The 16,757-nt window shown below is 36.3% G+C and overlaps 3 protein-coding genes across 10 annotated transcripts; all 3 read left to right on the top strand.

Moving 5' to 3' along the window:
• Window positions 1-130: 130 nt before the first annotated feature.
• Window positions 131-3,861, top strand: LOC8269964. Of its 8 annotated transcripts, XR_007214907.1 has the most exons (4): window positions 131-906; window positions 1,320-1,395; window positions 2,352-2,443; window positions 2,736-3,036. XR_007214907.1 is itself a non-coding variant. In XM_048371430.1 (3 exons), the coding sequence occupies exons 1-2, from the start codon at window positions 146-148 to the stop codon at window positions 1,390-1,392; spliced, it is 834 nt and encodes a 277-aa protein (XP_048227387.1). In that variant the 5' UTR covers window positions 131-145; the 3' UTR covers window positions 1,393-1,395; window positions 3,844-3,861. The 8 variants fall into 8 exon arrangements, 6 of the variants coding, with proteins under 6 accessions (XP_048227387.1, XP_048227383.1, XP_048227386.1 ...); XR_007214906.1 differs by having other exon boundaries at window positions 1,320-2,443; XM_048371430.1 differs by lacking the exons at window positions 2,352-2,443; window positions 2,736-3,036 and adding an exon at window positions 3,844-3,861.
• A 3,944-nt stretch (window positions 3,862-7,805) lies between these two features.
• LOC8269965 (protein MIZU-KUSSEI 1) lies at window positions 7,806-8,884 on the top strand. Its single transcript, XM_002510706.4, has one exon. The coding sequence runs from the start codon at window positions 8,058-8,060 to the stop codon at window positions 8,730-8,732; it is 675 nt and encodes a 224-aa protein (XP_002510752.1). The 5' UTR covers window positions 7,806-8,057; the 3' UTR covers window positions 8,733-8,884.
• A 1,409-nt stretch (window positions 8,885-10,293) lies between these two features.
• LOC8269966 lies at window positions 10,294-16,707 on the top strand. Its single transcript, XM_048371088.1, has 11 exons — window positions 10,294-11,649; window positions 11,824-11,922; window positions 12,012-12,081; window positions 12,533-12,649; window positions 12,998-13,309; window positions 13,478-13,860; window positions 14,157-14,256; window positions 14,559-14,612; window positions 14,693-14,779; window positions 15,297-15,425; window positions 15,535-16,707. Exons 2-11 carry the CDS (start codon window positions 11,855-11,857, stop codon window positions 15,841-15,843), a joined length of 1,629 nt encoding a protein of 542 aa, XP_048227045.1. The 5' UTR covers window positions 10,294-11,649; window positions 11,824-11,854; the 3' UTR covers window positions 15,844-16,707.
• The last annotated feature ends 50 nt before the right edge of the window (window positions 16,708-16,757 follow it).

Below are 16,757 nucleotides of genomic sequence, written 5' to 3'. Positions count from 1 at the left end.
AAAAATAATTTTTATTTTAAAATCAGAACATCTTAGAAAACATTTATTTAAAGCAGTGGCTCTTATATTAAGAGCTTGCAATTGGAATCAGCAAGAAAGTTGGTGTGATAACAATCCGCGTGACACGTAATTGCTGAGTTCGCGAATGGCATACAAAGGAGAGTCAGCAGTTGTCTGCTGTCTAAATGAAAACATCTCCAACGGAATTTCGCTTGTGACGGCTTTGATGACGTCATGCCTCCCCCTTTCTACTTCCCATAAAAACCGTACTCTCCCCTCTCCTCTCCTTTTCCTTTTATTTATTAACCGTTCCTTCTCGCACCTCCCAGAAAAACAGACAATACAAGAAATCATGGGCTCCTGTTTCTCTTGTTCAGTCTTCAGCGAATCTGACCTTCTCCCTCCCGCTGCCAACGTCGTATCTATCAATGGTACTCTCCGCCAATACAACGTTCCTGTCATCGCCTCTCAAGTTCTCGACGCTGAAGCTGCATCCTCTTCTTCATCCTCTTCAACTTCTTTCTTTCTCTGCAATTCTGATTTCTTGTCCTACGATGATCTCATTCCTGCCTTGGATTCCGACGCTCAGCTGTACGCCAACCAGTTGTATTTTATTCTTCCGAAATCTAAGCTCCAAAACAGGCTCACAGCTCCTGATATGGCTGCTTTGGCTGTCAAAGCTAGCGTAGCCCTTCAAAACGCGTCTAAAAATGAAGCTCATCGCCGCAAGAAGGCCAGGATTTCTCCTGTTTTATTAGTCAATCAATCCTCCTCGCAACGGCATCTCCTCAACCCTACGAGTGGCGACGCTTATCCTCGTAAGACTTTTCAGAAAGCTAAAGGAGAACAGCCTCCCGTGGGAATGGGCTTTTCTAGATCTGGATCTGTTAGAAGACTACACAGGTATACTTCCAGACGAGCCAAATTGGCCGTTCGATCCTTTAGACTCAGATTGACCACCATTTACGAAGGGACAGTGCTCTGAGTTTAATTTACGTTATGTTATTGCTAGATCCGCAATCCAATTTTGAGCCAAAATATTCATAAGAGAAAGAAATTATGAAATGGCAGGCCTTCCTGAATATGTTATTTAATGAAACATGAATGTAAATTATAAATGCATCATTTGAAAGATTAAGCTAATATATATATTTATATCCTGATTGATTGATTTTCCTTTACATATGTGTCGAGTTAAGTTTCGGATATTTAGTTTACTAAAGAGTAATTTTACTTTGTATTTGGAGATTGCTTTCTTTTAATTAATAATTATGCAAAAATTAGTGTGATAATTGAAACATAAAAGAGATAGGGATACTCCAATATGTAAAGGCATTGACAAAGAAGAAAGTCTGGGGCGGAGCACACAAGAGAAAGGCAGGAGACATATGAAAAGTAAGCAACTCTAACTCTAAATTACAATCAATCCTTACGTTTGTTATAACTAAATGTGAATTCCTTAAAACTTGAGTCAGTCATAAAAACAGGATGGTTAGAGGAGACAAACTGCGGCGGGTGTCTCAAAACCTCTTTCTCAAGTCAAATTGTAGACTTTCTCTTTTCATAACTTATAATCAAAACAGCCCGCTACCGTCCAACCCTTTATTTTATATTTTCCAATGCCTCTGGTTTTCTTTTTTTGGCCTCAGTCAAAGTCAATTTTTTTAATTTGTGTTCTCGCGTTATTGGGTTGTATTTTAATGTTTATGGATGAAACGTACTTATCCGACAATGTCCGTACCCAATCCCAATATTGATTACCTAATTAATTTTTTTTTTATTTTACCTGCTGCTGCATCACTCACTCTCTAATTTATATTTTGTGCAATCATAAGTATAAAAATAATTTATATTTTTTGTCAAGCCAAGAAATTATGTAAATGAATTGTGTATTTTAATGTTTATTATTTAAATTGGATTTAATTGATATAGTGAAATCAATTTAAAATTAAAATACTTATAATATAATAATAATAGTTAAATTTTTATAAATTAAAATATTTTAATAACAAATTATCTATTTTATTTAAAGAAAAATGTAAACGAGTGAGACCAAAATGTGAATTTGGTTATGCTTTTTTTGTATAATTGCGGTTAGCAAGTTATTATGGTTCTTTCCTTTTCGGATTGATTATTAGATAAACGGGCAGAAACAAATCTTAAAAAAGTCAAGCATGTGATGTTCGTTGGCGGTCAATAACATATGTCTAAATTGTAATCTACTCATGTCTTAGTCTTTTTTAAAAAGAAATTTAGATTAACAAACACGCATGCCTCTTCTTTTCTTTAAATTTTGTTGGGCTTACTTTCTGAAATTTCATTTTTCTTTTGATCTTGTAAACCGCAAAAAGGCCTGGTGCTAGGAGGGTGGAACCAGGAGATTGTTTTCTAGGGCCCAATCCAATTTAAATGGCCGAACAGACTTCTGTCTGAAATAGTGACGGTTAGTTGGTTCAGGGACAAGCTGATCCTGATATTTTCACTGTCTCCCCCTTCTGCATTCTAATCTAAATGGACAGGCACACCACCTGATATCCATTTTATAAATTAAACAACAAATTTACTTCTTTCTTTTGAAAAGCACCACATCTAAAACCTATTTAGTTAAAGCTAACTGTTAGTTAATAGACGGCGCATTATACATATCTTATTTTCAATAATGAATCATATACCATTGTAGATTTAAAGAGATACAGAATTGTAGAATTAACATTTTGTACACTCGTTTGCAATAGATACTTGCCACCTGATGTTGAAAATAAAGAGTAATTCCCTGTTATTACGTGAACATACTACTGAGAATGGACGTGGGTGTATGCATTAAGAGTGAAGGAAGACATGAATTGATTAGGAGTGCTTCCAATTGGTAATGGCATGTGGTTTTTACGTTGCCTTATAAAGATACAAAGTGGAGTGTTGGGGGGATGCACAGAGATTGACATTGAAGGTGCAATATATGTATATAAGGCAGTGTTAGTGTTGTGTTTGAAATTGTTAATGAATAAGAGTGTTTGCCACTAATTGTTGGTTGGTTAATATGTCGCGAAAGAAATAGAAATATCTCTACTTTTACCACCAAAAACTGTGCTTGTCTCCCTTCAACCATGCCTTTATGTCACATTTTAACTTTTTATTTATTTATTTATTTATTTACAGACTCCCATTTCTCATTCTTAACTTTCATATATAACTCCAACGCCAATTAACATTTCTCGTCTCTCTCTTCTGAATCTCACTATCCTAAGATAACCCAACGCTACATTTTCTTTTCTTTCTTTATTAATTACCTGTGAGAAAAAGAAAGAAAGAAGAGCTTTCTCTGCTCCTTCTTCTTTTTTCTTTTCTTTTTCACTTCTTTCGATCAAATTAAAAACCTTATAATACAATTCCAATTCAACACCATTAATTAGTGGCACCATCATCAATAATGGCAGTCCATAGAATCTTACGCACCAACATATATATATATATATATATATATTTGTTATAATTATTTTACAAAGAAAACCCACGATCTAACGGATCAAGTTTTTACTTACTTCTCTTGCAAAATGAATTAGAAATGGGAAAGAAGAGAATTCTTGTCCAATCATAATCATAGTTACAGTGTATATATCTATACATGAGACTAATAAATAATTAATTAAAATGTGTCATCACAAGGCACAGGAAAAGTCTTAGCTCTACTTTAGATTGGGGGCACGAAGAGTAATGATTGAGATTCATTATTAAAAAACCAAAGAGCAAATTGGTTTGCTTTAAAAAAATGAAATGAAAAGCGAAGAGAAGAGATGCTGATGTTTTTTTTGTTTGTTTGTATTGTATTGTTGGTGGATCATGGAGTCGACAGACAGACACACAGGTCTTACCCTGAAATCCACCATTGTTGGTCGGATGGAAATTGGAATGTCATCCCATGATTTTTTGTATTCATTTCTGTTAATTTAATTATTGAAGTGGGAATGGAAAACGGTGGTAGGCGAGGCATGAGATCATTGATTGATTGATTTATTTATTTATAGAAAAAAGAAAAGAGGAAAGGAAGCGTGCGAAAACCTAGTTCTATTAATCGCTAGTGTGGGCCTAAAAGGTTTTGAAATGATTTGTCTTGTTTATTTTAATACATCCTCCTCTTATTCCTTCCCACTCATGTCTTCTTTTCCATTTTTAATTACATCATGTGGCTATCATACATGTAATCTTACGAATGTTAAACCATAATATTCTCATCTCCTACCCCCAACAGTCTCTCAAAAATTAACTAATTGCTATGCCTCCGACCATCAAATTAGTATCCAAGTCACAATTGCTTAAAAACGTCAAACTGACATTACCCTTCTTTTGTAGGTATCCCCTCCCCAAATAGATAAGCTTGTTATAAGATAACTCCTACGTTATAGGAGATAATGCTGACCAACTCCTAGACCTAGGACACTGCCTTCTGTTTATAAGAAACAAACTAGTATTTCAGTAAATATTTACTACGCGAAGCTAGTCCTAAAAACTGTTCGATCTACCTCGGGTCTGGAGTTTTAATAATGGCGAGCTCATACTCGCACAGGGTAATGACTGTGCATTACTAATCAATACATGATAACAATTAGATTAGATTAATCACTCTCTTTTCTATCTAAAGGAATACTGCTGGTTAATGGGTGCCAAAGTAATGGAGACTTTATTAGGTTTCCAAATGCTCACAAGTTTCCTTTCTCTATTTCTTTGTTAATTAATATTCTCTATGGTGGAAATCTAAAGTTTGAGCTTCTATTTCTCTGTTTTTTATGATAAAAAAAGAAAAAATTATCTTGAGATTTGGTGTATTAAATTAATTTCTGTAAACTACTATTCAGGGTTAAAATTTATTGGATGAGTAACTCATGACATCGTTTTCTAAGAGTTTTTCCTAAAATCCTCCAGAATATGTAAGCACTTGGATATTGTTTTTATTATTATTAGTATTAACGAATAGGCATTAAATAAATCAATGATGGGAGGAAGTAGCTAATAACTATCATGATTGGAAAGCCTTAGGAATTAAGGGCTTGGCATTCAGTAAATGTAGACTATAATGGTTAAGTAGGTGACAGGGGGAATTCATTCATAGGACAAACTATGATAATGATCGGATTACTTGTAAGTTAAAAAGAAAAAAAGATTGTGGCTTTTCCATCATGGACGAGTTGCCATCATCTGAAATCAATGCTCCCAAACTTGCAGACAAAGTTTGCACAAACAAAAAGCTACCCTTTTTTTTTTTTTCTTTTCTTTTATGTTGGCTGTTAAAAATCTTTTTAGAGGAGAAAAATTACAAGCTAAAAAGGGAGACATTCTTTTTTACTCTGCCTTTTTTCTTTTTTTAAAGTTAAGAAAGCTATAAACACACGTTTTTCAAGAATTAATTAGTAACAAACAACACGCAATTAGTTTGTACACATACATTGGTGTATGATAAACACAGAGAGAGTATGGCATAATTAGAGGATATAAATCAAATTAGGGCAAGGATGGATTGAGTTTAAATTAAAAGTTAAAGATAGAGTGTGAATAGGTCAAAAGCATTTGGACAGGATTGGGTTTAATCATTGCCTCGTGCATGCTCATGCATGCCAATTCCCATCTCAGTCTCCTCCTTTCCATTCATTACTCTAGCCCACCTACTCCCCCTCCCCATGAAAATAAGTTAAGAGGTCTCAGGTATGGTACCTAGAAAACCACTTTAATACTTAAGTTAGTATGTGAATGAAAGTTTAAAATAATGTGTATAAAATGTTGTAATTGCGTTAGCTCACAAATGAGACTTGCTTAGGTATTATAAGCATTAACATGAGGGGGAAGCCTATTAAGGTGGAGTGAAGCATGTTATCCTATTATTTTGGAAGTCATGGGTTGGACCATGTCCCTACTTGATTATGGCGATCTTTTAGCCATTTCTAGAATATACTGATCTCTTTACATTATGTTCCTATGTCTGTGATAATTGTCTATTTGCTACTAATGGAGAGTTATTTACTTAACCTATTTCAGAGATCCCTAGATAGGGAGGAATATATCACCTATCCCCCCCCCCCCCCCATTAAGTTTCGAGTTAAAGATTCGGTAATATGAGTTTGAGTATGAGCTTATTCCAATTGCCAAGATAATCCCATAAGTTTACATGATAGAAGTATGAAGGTTGATCAGAAGAATGATATGATCTTAAGTTAATTTTTTTGCATAAATTTGCCTAGACTTTAGCTAAATTGGGCTTAAAATTCTAGATATTTCGACTTTCATTTGCAAAAGACTTAGCCATATTAGCTTCTTTTTTAGAAAGCTTTAGGAGATTACTATCAAGCTCTTCTTTTTTAGGTAGCATTTGGAGATCATTATCGAGCTCTTCTTTCAGAGAGCATATCGAGAATAGAATTGTGCTCTTCTTTTATAGAGCACATGGAGATCACTACTAAATGCTTCTTTCTAGAGAGCACATGAATAATATAACTGAGCTCTTCTTTTTAGAAAGCATATGGAGATCACTACCGAGCTTTTCTTTTTAGAAAGCATATGGATAAATATAATTGAGCTTTTCTTTTTAGAGAGCACATAAAGATCACTACCGAGCTCTTATTTTTAGAGAGCGCATGAATATATAACTGAGCTCGTCCTTTTAGAGAGCACATGGAAATCACCACCAAGCTCTTTTTTTTAGAGAGTATATGTATAATATAACCAAGCTCTTCTTTGTCATTATTAACGACGAGTTATGCTCAAACACTTGATGACAATTATAATTGGTGAGTTAAGCTCAAGCACTTCAATTATATTGTAAAATGGTGATCTATGCTCGAGCACTTTAATAATATTACAAAATGGCAAGCTATGCTCGAGTACTTCAGTAACATTAAAAAATGGCAAGCTATGCTCAAGCGCTTCAATTAAATGACGAGTTATGCTCGAGCACTTCAATAACATTGCAAAATCGCGAGCTATGCTCGAGCACTTCAGTAACATTGCAAAATGGCGAGCTATGCTCGAGCACTTCGGTAACATTACAAAATGGCAAGCTATGCTCAAATACTTCAATTAAATGGTGAGCTATGCTTGAACACTTCAATAATATTAAAAAATGTGAGCTATGCTCACTTAAGGATGACTCCATTGAGAGTGCTAAACTAAATCATTGAAGGTGTGTCCACGCTCACCGCACCAATTGATATAGTCCGGAATAGATCGACAACCGTATGAACTCGACTTAGAGATCTCCTGGATATTTACAATGAAACAAGTTAAGAGGTCTCGGATGTGGTACCTGAAAACCATGTTGATGTTTAAGTTAGTATGTGAGTGGAGGTTTGGAATAATGTGTATAAGGGATTGTAATTACGTTACCTCACAAATGTGACTTGCTTAGGTATTTATAAGCATTGGCTTGAGGGGGAAGCGAGTTATGAAGAGTGGTTTCCTATTAAGACGGAGTGGAGCATGTTCTTCTATTTTTTTTGGAAGTCGTGGGTTGGACCATATCTCTACTTGATTATGACGATTTGCTTAGCTATTTCTAGAATATACCGATCTTTTGTTATTATGTTCCTTTGCGTGTGATAATTGCCTATTTGCTACTAATGAAGAGTTGTTTACTTGATTTGTTATGGAGATCCCTAAATAAATAGGAATTTATTAATAATATTAAATCTTCTTTATAAAAAAAAAGAAATTAAGATGACATCATAATAGTATATGGGCAAGAAAAATAAAAAGGAGATACAATTAGGTATTGTTTCAAAATCCAAATGAAAAGGGGGTGAAGTGCTTCCCCCACATTCCCTCGTGGGCAGAATTATTGCCCTCGATTCCCAGGCCCACTCCCTCGCATTACTAAATTTATTTGCTTCTCACTTTCGCTTATTTATTGGCTTTATTCCTCATTCCTTTTCCTTATTCATTCTCTTAGTTTCTTTCTCTCCTTCATTATATCTTCCTAAAAATATTAATATAATTTTCTTTTGCAGCTGCTTCCACCCAATATCCTCCTCCTTTCTCTCTCACTTATTATATCACTTGTCAGCAAATACTGAAGCATGAGGATGATGATAGACTTGGGAAACCAGAGAGGTTCCCTCTCCATAATCGACACCCCAACCTCTGTCGACTGCGGAAGAGAAGTGCGGTTCCGCAGATCCTTTAGATCCCTCGTGGAGTGCATGGTCCCCTGCTGTGGCTTCCAACCATCTGATTCCTTTGCCCCCGATACCGACTCAACTCACGCCTCCACCCTCACCGGCACCTTCTTCGGTTACAGAAAAGGCCGTGTTAGCTTCTGTCTCCAAGATGACACCCGCACCTCTCCTCTTCTACTTCTCGAGTTTGCAGTGCCCACTGCCTACTTAGCCAGAGAGATGCAGTACGGCTTGCTCCGTATCGCACTGGAGTGCGACCGACAAAAAGAGAGGTCCAGCTCCTGCTCCCTCTTTAATGTCCCCGTTTGGTCCATGTACTGCAATGGCAGGAAAGTCGGTTTTGCAATAAGGAGGCAAATGACTGTGTCTGATGTTGGAGTACTGAAGATGATGCAGTCGGTCTCTGTAGGTGCAGGGGTCTTACCTGTGCCTCCCAAGTCTCAGGATGGAGACCTTATGTATCTACGTGCTAGTTTCGAACGAGTCATAGGTTCTGCTGACTCCGAGTCTTTTCATATGATTAATCCTATCGGCAGTTCAGGTCAAGAGCTTAGCATTTTTATGTTGAGATCATGACAAGTATCTTCCTGTACAACCATGGATCTAGTATATATATAGATTTTCCTTGTTCATGTATTATGATGCTCAACCTTGTATTGTATATTGATTCCTTTTCTTTTCTTTTTCACATTTCTGAATAGTTATTTATTTCCTGATCCATTTCTCCACTTTTTGCCCCTTCTTCTTTTGTTCTTTCCCATCTACTTCCAGTTAGTTAATTTTGCAGCAGATAAACTTTACAGGATACAATTAACCAAGATTTTGACATATCAATATGCATATAATTCAGAAGCAACCTTATAACAAGAAAAAGAAAATATTGCAAATTTAAGACAAGCAAGTTGCATTTAAGTTTTTGTTGCTAATGATTTAACATAATGATGTAATCTAATCTTATAATGCAAGAAATAGCTGAATGGATTCCATTATATTTTTTTTGCATTGAAACTTGCCAAACATGTACGCCATGATTGAAAAGTAAAAAAATTATTTGTGAAGTTAAAATAAAGGATTGAATTATTATAAGTTGAGTGTGAGAGTATAATATAAAATGGAAGGCAGATGACAGTAGGAGGAAGTGAAGTGGGGTTTTGTGTTTGCAGTGCAGTGATATAGAATTGGTTACCCTACAGGGATTTTTATAAAAAACACAAAAGGAAAAATAGACCAAACAATGCATCAGTAGTTGCCATCAAGTTTGTAACTTAGCTCTGCTATTGCATGTCCAGGTCCAACCAAAGAATCAAGAAACGAGCCTTGCCTTGGGATGCCAGCAGAAGCCGACTTGTCCCTAGAAAAAGCTCTTCTATTTTGTTGTGGCTTCTTCCTTTCCTTTGTATCCATTACGCCAAACACACACAAGTGCCAATTTGTGATTCACTGTTGACCTTTTTTCTTTTTAATTATGTGCGTGATGGATAAAATAAATGAATAAAAAAGAAAAGAAAATGTGATGAGATCCAGCAAGGTGCGATTTGTTTGTTTGTTGAAATCATGAATGTGTCCCCTCTGGTAATCCTAAGGTCGGTCCATTGGATAAGATTGGACATGCACACGAGTGGTACCGAGTCTCATCCTCCCCGACACAAGGGTCCACCCCCCAAAGCCCAGCGCTGTGTTTGTTTTACCTTGTTCGACCAACCTAATCATGCATTGGGCTGGGCTCATTTCTAAACCCACATCCACATGAGCTTTTGTTCCTTTTGGACATTCATGGTAACAACCCAACCATTCCTTCTTCAAATCCATGCCTTTACTAATGGACTCATTCACTGATTGGATTCAGCAAGTATTTGTCCTAAACAACACACACGCACACACGAAGGGAACTCAGATGGAAAAAGAAGAGAAAGCATTCATTAGATGCTTCAGCAATCTATAATATATTTGTAAGGCCTCTCAACAACAGAGTACGGGCCTTTCAGCTTAAGGTTAAACAAGGCCCGTCAGCTAAAATCAACCGACAATTGCAATTTATCCTCTGTTTTTGTTGTTTTCCTTTTACCTAAGTCAACCCTTTCCCTGGCTTCATCGATAAATATTAATTTTTTAAATGATTACAAGAGTCCCAAGTCCCAAATCCCTGTTTATTCTCCCGCCTCTGTAAATAACCTGAACCTGGTAGTAGTTGAAGTGTAGCAGAAATGGAGTTTAACCTGGGAAAAGGGGAGGAACTTTTTATATAATACTATCAGTTTCTGCAAGTACAGAAACACAGAAAACCGCAAGCCTCGAGCTTCCTTAATATCTGTCCTCTCCCACTTCTTTACATTAATAAAAGTAGCTTCACTCACATCTGTATATTTCCTGTCGTCGCTTTCCTATAAGCAATTCCCTTTCTTTACGGATCTCTTCTACTTCTAATTAATCCAGGTCCCCCCATTAGCTCCCTCTTCTTCTTTTCTTTATTCTAGATATTACTCATTACTCATTATTATTACTATTATCATCTTCTGAATTTCTATACTTAATATACTCTTTCTTTTATTTTTTATTTTTTATATGCTGTCCCACATCCAACCATTTCTAGTACATCAACGCCTCCACCTGCTTTTCTTTTCTTCGTAATCATGAAGTTAAATTAAAACAACACTCTGCATTAATATATCCATTGTCAGAGGATTTGGAAAATGATATCTCTGCTTTTCTTATACTTTGATTTGCAAGTATTCATCTTCTTATGAGCAAGGAGACGATGATGATGCATGTCAGGCTTATTTTAGGGGTGGAGTGGGCAGAACTAATAAACCTGCTCTTTTTTATTTTATTTTTAAAGCAAAGTTGTAATAATCACTGTTTACTTTCCTCCACCTAATCTAATGATATGATTTCTCTTCTTCAACATTTAATAAACCATCTGCAATGCTGAGTGAGACTATTAGCCTTTCGTGTTCTCTATCATCACTAGTCAGTCATCAGCTCAATGACTCTCATAATTGCTATCTTTAATGCCCAATTCTACCCTTATTGGTGGGCTGTCCCCACGCTCTCATGGATCTTGTCCCTTTTCTTTCCCTACCAAATTATTTTACATCCACTCCATGTCTCTTTTGTGGGTCATCTCTTTCTCTGTTTCTTAGTTTAACCTGTTTTTATTATTAAAAAAGATTACTACTTTCCATTCTTTGTTGTTGGTGGCGTATTTGTTTCTTTTTCTCATTTGCTTTGCAGCTTAGGAGGATTTGTTGGTTACTAGTAGAAAAGGTATCTGCTTGGTTGGTTTGTACGGTTATCCCATCTCTTCTCTTATTTCACTTTACTGGCAAATATCAGCTGCTTGACTTCTTGTTCAGTTTTTGTTCTTATTCATTCCCTTTTCTAACAGATTTATGATGATGTTGATATATGCAACTTGGAAGCTTTCCTCTCTTATTCTTTCTTCTTTTTTTAACCTTAGGTTGGAGAAGTTGAGAGTTTACACCTTTTGACCCAGGTAACATTTTTGCTATTTTGGTTTGGTTATATATATATATATATATTTATTTCGCAACTTCTTATTTATAGTTTAAGATGGTAGTCTCATCCTCTACTTTTCAGTTTCACTTTTCTGTCTCTTCCTCTATTCTTCTTGCCTATTTCTTTGTGCTAATAAGTGAACTTTTCTTAGGAGAACACTTGTGACTAAACAGAAACAGAAGATGCCGGGTGCAAATTGCCCCTCTCCTTATTCGTCTTGTTCTCCCTTTCCCTATATGAGTTCGCCAAGGTAAGTTATTCTCTCCAGTCAATGCATTTTGTTCCAGATGCAAAAGACTTGTGTCTTCTGATTTTGGTTTTTTCTTGTTTCGCTTGCAGTATTCCAGACGGTGAAATGCTCGACAACGTCCTAAACATTTCACCTAAGCTATCTGCTCATCCAAATTCTGTAAGTGTCTCCTGTTTCTCCATTGATAAATATATTCCCTAATATCCCTAACATTGCTTATCATAAATCCTCCGCGATGTTATACCTATTGCAAAGTAAATTTCATAATGAGGCTTTAAAATGAATTCCTTTTCTGGCTGCTATCTTTTTCTGTTTTTACTGCCAACCAATTTGCATGTGCAAGAGCTCTCCTGCTTTTGTATCCAGGCTCTCTCTCTCTGTGGAATAATGTTAGCTTCTGCAATAGTTTTATTAGGGTAAACAATGTTACGGATGACGTTAGCATTGGTGCTCTTCTGCACATGAGAATTTATTCAAAGATAGAGTTGCTCTTAAGGCAAGGAAAATGATTTTTCTGTTTACTGCATCATATTCCGTGGTAAAAGGATTACCAATTATCCTGATTTCAAAGCACTGTTGATCCAATTATATTTTGTGTGCTTTTATACAGATACTAAAGTCAGAGAACTCACTATCTTGCGAGGCTTCTGTGAATTGGAACTCTGAGACTAAGGCGGCTTTCACCTCCCTCATATGTATTCCTTATAATGGAACTCCAACTCCAAAGGTTCAATACTTTATACTAGGTTCTGGCCAACTTAAGTAAATACTCATGATTGGTGTAATTTGATATACATTTGTGGCATGCGGCTGTCCAAATTTATGGACAAGCTCTATGTTCAGAATCTGTCATCAGACAAGCGTGACAAGTTATCATTTAAGGAAAGAGAACAGCAATTTAACAAACCAAAAAATTGAAATGATTTGCTACCATTTCGATGAAAATACTAAAAATTGCAAATGCGAAATATCTGTGGCAGTCCCGACCCACACTACCTTCTTCTAATCTTTGTTTCTTTCCCCCTTTCATTTTCTTTATCAAATCTAATGTGTGACCTCTTGGCTGCTAATGTAGTCTTCTGATGTGTTGAGAAAGGAGATTGCCACACTTGAGTCTGAGATATTACATCTGGAGCGGTATCTCCTGTCACTCTATCGGAATGCTTTTGAGGAGCGCGTGCCTCCCTTATCAAATGCCCCTAAAAGTCCTTGGCAATACAAGAAAGGATCACCATCAAATCTTGTGGTAAATCAATCACATCACAATCTAAAACCACATATGGAGAGAGATGGATTCATATATCATTATCAAACCTCGCCTGCACATGGCTGGGCCAGTTCAGATGATCAGACTTGTACTGCTAGCTTACATTCAACATCAAAAAGGGTAAATATTCATGGTTACCTGCCTTTCTCAAATACAACTGGGTTATGCTTAAATCATTTTATGTAATTGCTGCTCTTTGCAATGAGCTGTCAGCCTTTTCTTTTTTCCTTTTTATGTCCACAACCGGAGATGTAATCAGGTTACAACCTCTATAATGAGCATTTGCAGGGTCAGAAGAATGCCAATTCTGGTCGCCGTAGCCTGGCAGATCACCTTGGTGCTTCTTGCTTAATTAAAAGCCTTAATACTCCAGATACACTCTCTGAAGACATATTGAAATGCATATCTTCTATTTACTGCAAACTTGCCAATCCCAATCTTGCGCATGGGGGCTTGCCATCTTCTCCTCCTTCATCCTTGTCATCATCAAGTGTATTTTCTTCCCAAAATCCTTGTGATAATTGGAGTCCACAATACAGCGAGGATGCCATATCGCATCATCAAGTGTTGAAAGAAGAAAGCAGACCGTATGCTGCAATGGTGGAAGTTAAGAAGATGTGTTTGGATGATGATAGTTTCAATTATGCAGCTACATTGCTAAAACATTTCAGGTGGTTTGCATATATCCAGCTATCATATTTGTGTCTTGCATGTTTGACTGCATCAATGTTATGATGGCATCAAATTTTCTTTTCTAGTCCTTTCAAGGGTTATGCAAAGATATTGTATCTGATCATATGAATGAGGAATAAATGGCATTAACTTGAATTGGTGCCTTGGGTTCAATCTTTACTATTGGCCAAAAAGGCAAGGAAAAGAGTTTGAGATTTTCTTTTTCTTTTTCTGTTAAAAGAACCTTAGGCTGTTAAGACTTCCAAAATATCTCATTTATTTTATAGTTGTGTAGGTCACTGGTTCGAAGTCTTGAGAATGTGGATCCAAGGAAGATGAAGCGTGAAGAGAAGCTTACGTTCTGGATTAACATTCATAATGCTTTGGTCATGCATGTATGCCTTCAGCAGTTTGAAACTTCCTATAACTTTTGTCACATAATTGCCTGCAATCTGACGTAGAACCAAATTAGAGAAAAAGAAATGAACTTGAGGAAAATTCTCAAACAACAACTAATATTGTGGGAGATTTCTTTTAGATTATTAAAGTCTTACAGTTTAAACTATTTTGCACATTATTCGTGTTATATATGCCATACGACACATCTACTTTCATATTCTAGCACGGCTGCTCCACCTTAAAATTTAATGGTATCATTCTAAATGTGTCAAGTGTGCTCATTAGACTTTCTTGGCAGGCATATTTAGCATATGGAACTCGTAATCGTGTAAAAGGTGCTTCTATTTTGAAGGTGAGCACCGTGTCCTGTATATAGTTGGTTCCCCTAAATTGTTGTCAAATATTTGTGTCACTTTGTTTATCATATTTCAGGCAGCATATAATATTGGTGGACATTGCATAAACGCCTCTGCTATACAGAACTCAATTTTTGGAATACGGTCACACTACTCAGAACCGGTATGAGTTATCTTCTGAATCCTGATATCAGTTATGCATTCATCATTATCCATTCATCATTATCCATTGATACTTATGCATACATGGGAAAGACATGCATAGCATTTTTATGAATGCAAGTTTTCAAGTTTTCGACCAGGGAAAATGATAAGAAAAAATTGTTTAGAGATTACATTTTTATCGAAATTTGGTGGAAAACATCCTCACTGAAAGAATAAAGTAAGCAAAGCCTCGCATGCTGAATTTGGCATGCATCTTTTTGCACACTCTATTAAACAATTCCCCTATAGGTCAATAACATGAACAGTGCAACCTCTGGCAGATAAGAGCCAAGCCAGGCTGTACTTTCTTGATCTCTCCTATTGGTGTATCGGGCATTGCGATAGATAGCTTAGCATAACACATCATTGATAAACAGCCATACAATTCATGCCTATTCTATATAAAGCAAGAAACATTAATTTTCCCAAAATAGTTTTACTTTTCTTATTGCCTTTCTGACCAAATATGAATGCAGTGGCTGCAAACACTATTTTCTCCGGGATGGAAGTCTAAGACAGGGAGCGTTAGACATGTCTACGCCTTAGAGTATCCAGAGCCACTGGTTCATTTTGCACTTTGTACAGGGGCATACTCGGACCCCGCGGTAAGAGCGCTTCTCCTGAAATTTATGATAAGGAGTATACTGTTAGTTGGACTTGAAGTAAGCAGAGTATTTTATTTATTTTGTCTGAAGAGTTTCATTTTGAGTTTAGGTTCGAGTTTACACGGCACAGAATATATTTCAAGAACTGAAGGCTGCTAAAGAAGAGTTTATTAAAGCTAGTATATACATCCATAAAGAGGGGAAGATATTCCTGCCAAAAATACTTTCTTACTTTGCAAAGGATATGTCAATGGATATGTATGGGCTATTAGAGGCAATAAGTGGGTGTCTCACAGAAGTGCAACAGAAAGCAATGAGAAGATGCATGAGGAGAAAGGTCAACAAGTATATCCATTGGTTACCACGAAGTTCAACGTTTCGCTATGTGATACATGGAGATCTAGTGAAAGGGAGATAATTGTGTGATCTGCTGCATCATTTTATTTATAGTAGATAGATCGTGTCTCCATATTCCATGTCCTATTAAAGATAGATAAATAAGGGGGAAATGTGAATCTGTACAGAAGTATATGTCACCATCTTATCTATAATGGAAGGTGACAAACAGTTTTTTTCATTCAGAGATGTAAGTTAATAAGAACAAGTCTTTCTAGTTGTATATGGGCTTGGGGGGTATCAAAATGCGAGGATGAAAGAATAATATATGGAGGCATATGTGATCCTGGACTTGAGTTCATTTTATTTAGTTGAAGACATGGAAGTAGAAGAAATGGGGATTCTGAATTCACATTGTTAATTTAGATGGAATGGTTGCAATGTGGGAGAGAAATCATTTGTGTGGTGCTGAAGCCAGAAAGCAGCTCGAAAACAGGTGACTGATGCCATAAACACGTAAAGAGAATCAGATGTTCCTTTTAAACATATGGGAAATTCTTGTTTATTGTGTTGTATGGATAAGATATGAAGAATGAGATTTAGAGGGGGTTCTGATATGTAAAACACATATAATCCTTCTGTTTTGATATATAAATATAGATTTTAGGGCTGCTGCATTAGAGAACACATGTATGTATATGTATATATGTTGCTAGTGTTAGTGTTAGTGTTAGTGATAGAGGCAGGTGGAGGAGGTGGGATTGAAGTTGTTCCTCAACCCTGGCCGCCTTTGGGGGTTGGGGATAAGACACTCACACCGTCGTCTTATTTTACTGGAACCGCTGCTCTTTCTGCATGTTGTAACATACATTAAAATGTCTGAGGTTTATCTTGTCACAGATTACCCTTTAGATTTGGTTCCTATATATGATTATTGATTAAAGCACCAACGTTTCCCTTTTGGTTTTGATTTTATATGCAATCATATTTACTTAT

The sequence above is a fragment of the Ricinus communis genome, chromosome 2, assembly GCF_019578655.1.
Source record: "Ricinus communis isolate WT05 ecotype wild-type chromosome 2, ASM1957865v1, whole genome shotgun sequence".
Lineage (NCBI taxonomy): Eukaryota > Viridiplantae > Streptophyta > Magnoliopsida > Malpighiales > Euphorbiaceae > Ricinus > Ricinus communis.
This window is presented reverse-complemented; position numbering and strand designations above follow the sequence as displayed.

What these genes read in the sequence shown, in the direction of transcription:
- LOC8269964 (XM_025156753.2), top strand. Translation starts at nt 146, where the DNA reads ATGGCATACAAAGGAGAGTCAGCAGTTGTCTGCTGTCTAAATGAAAAC.
- LOC8269965 (XM_002510706.4), top strand. Translation starts at nt 8,058, where the DNA reads ATGAGGATGATGATAGACTTGGGAAACCAGAGAGGTTCCCTCTCCATA.
- LOC8269966 (XM_048371088.1), top strand. Translation starts at nt 11,855, where the DNA reads ATGCCGGGTGCAAATTGCCCCTCTCCTTATTCGTCTTGTTCTCCCTTT. An exon ending in TACATTCAACATCAAAAAGG is followed by an intron (nt 13,310 to 13,477) that starts GTAAATATTCAT and finishes GAGCATTTGCAG; the next exon opens with GGTCAGAAGAATGCCAATTC. An exon ending in GGTCACACTACTCAGAACCG is followed by an intron (nt 14,780 to 15,296) that starts GTATGAGTTATC and finishes ATATGAATGCAG; the next exon opens with TGGCTGCAAACACTATTTTC.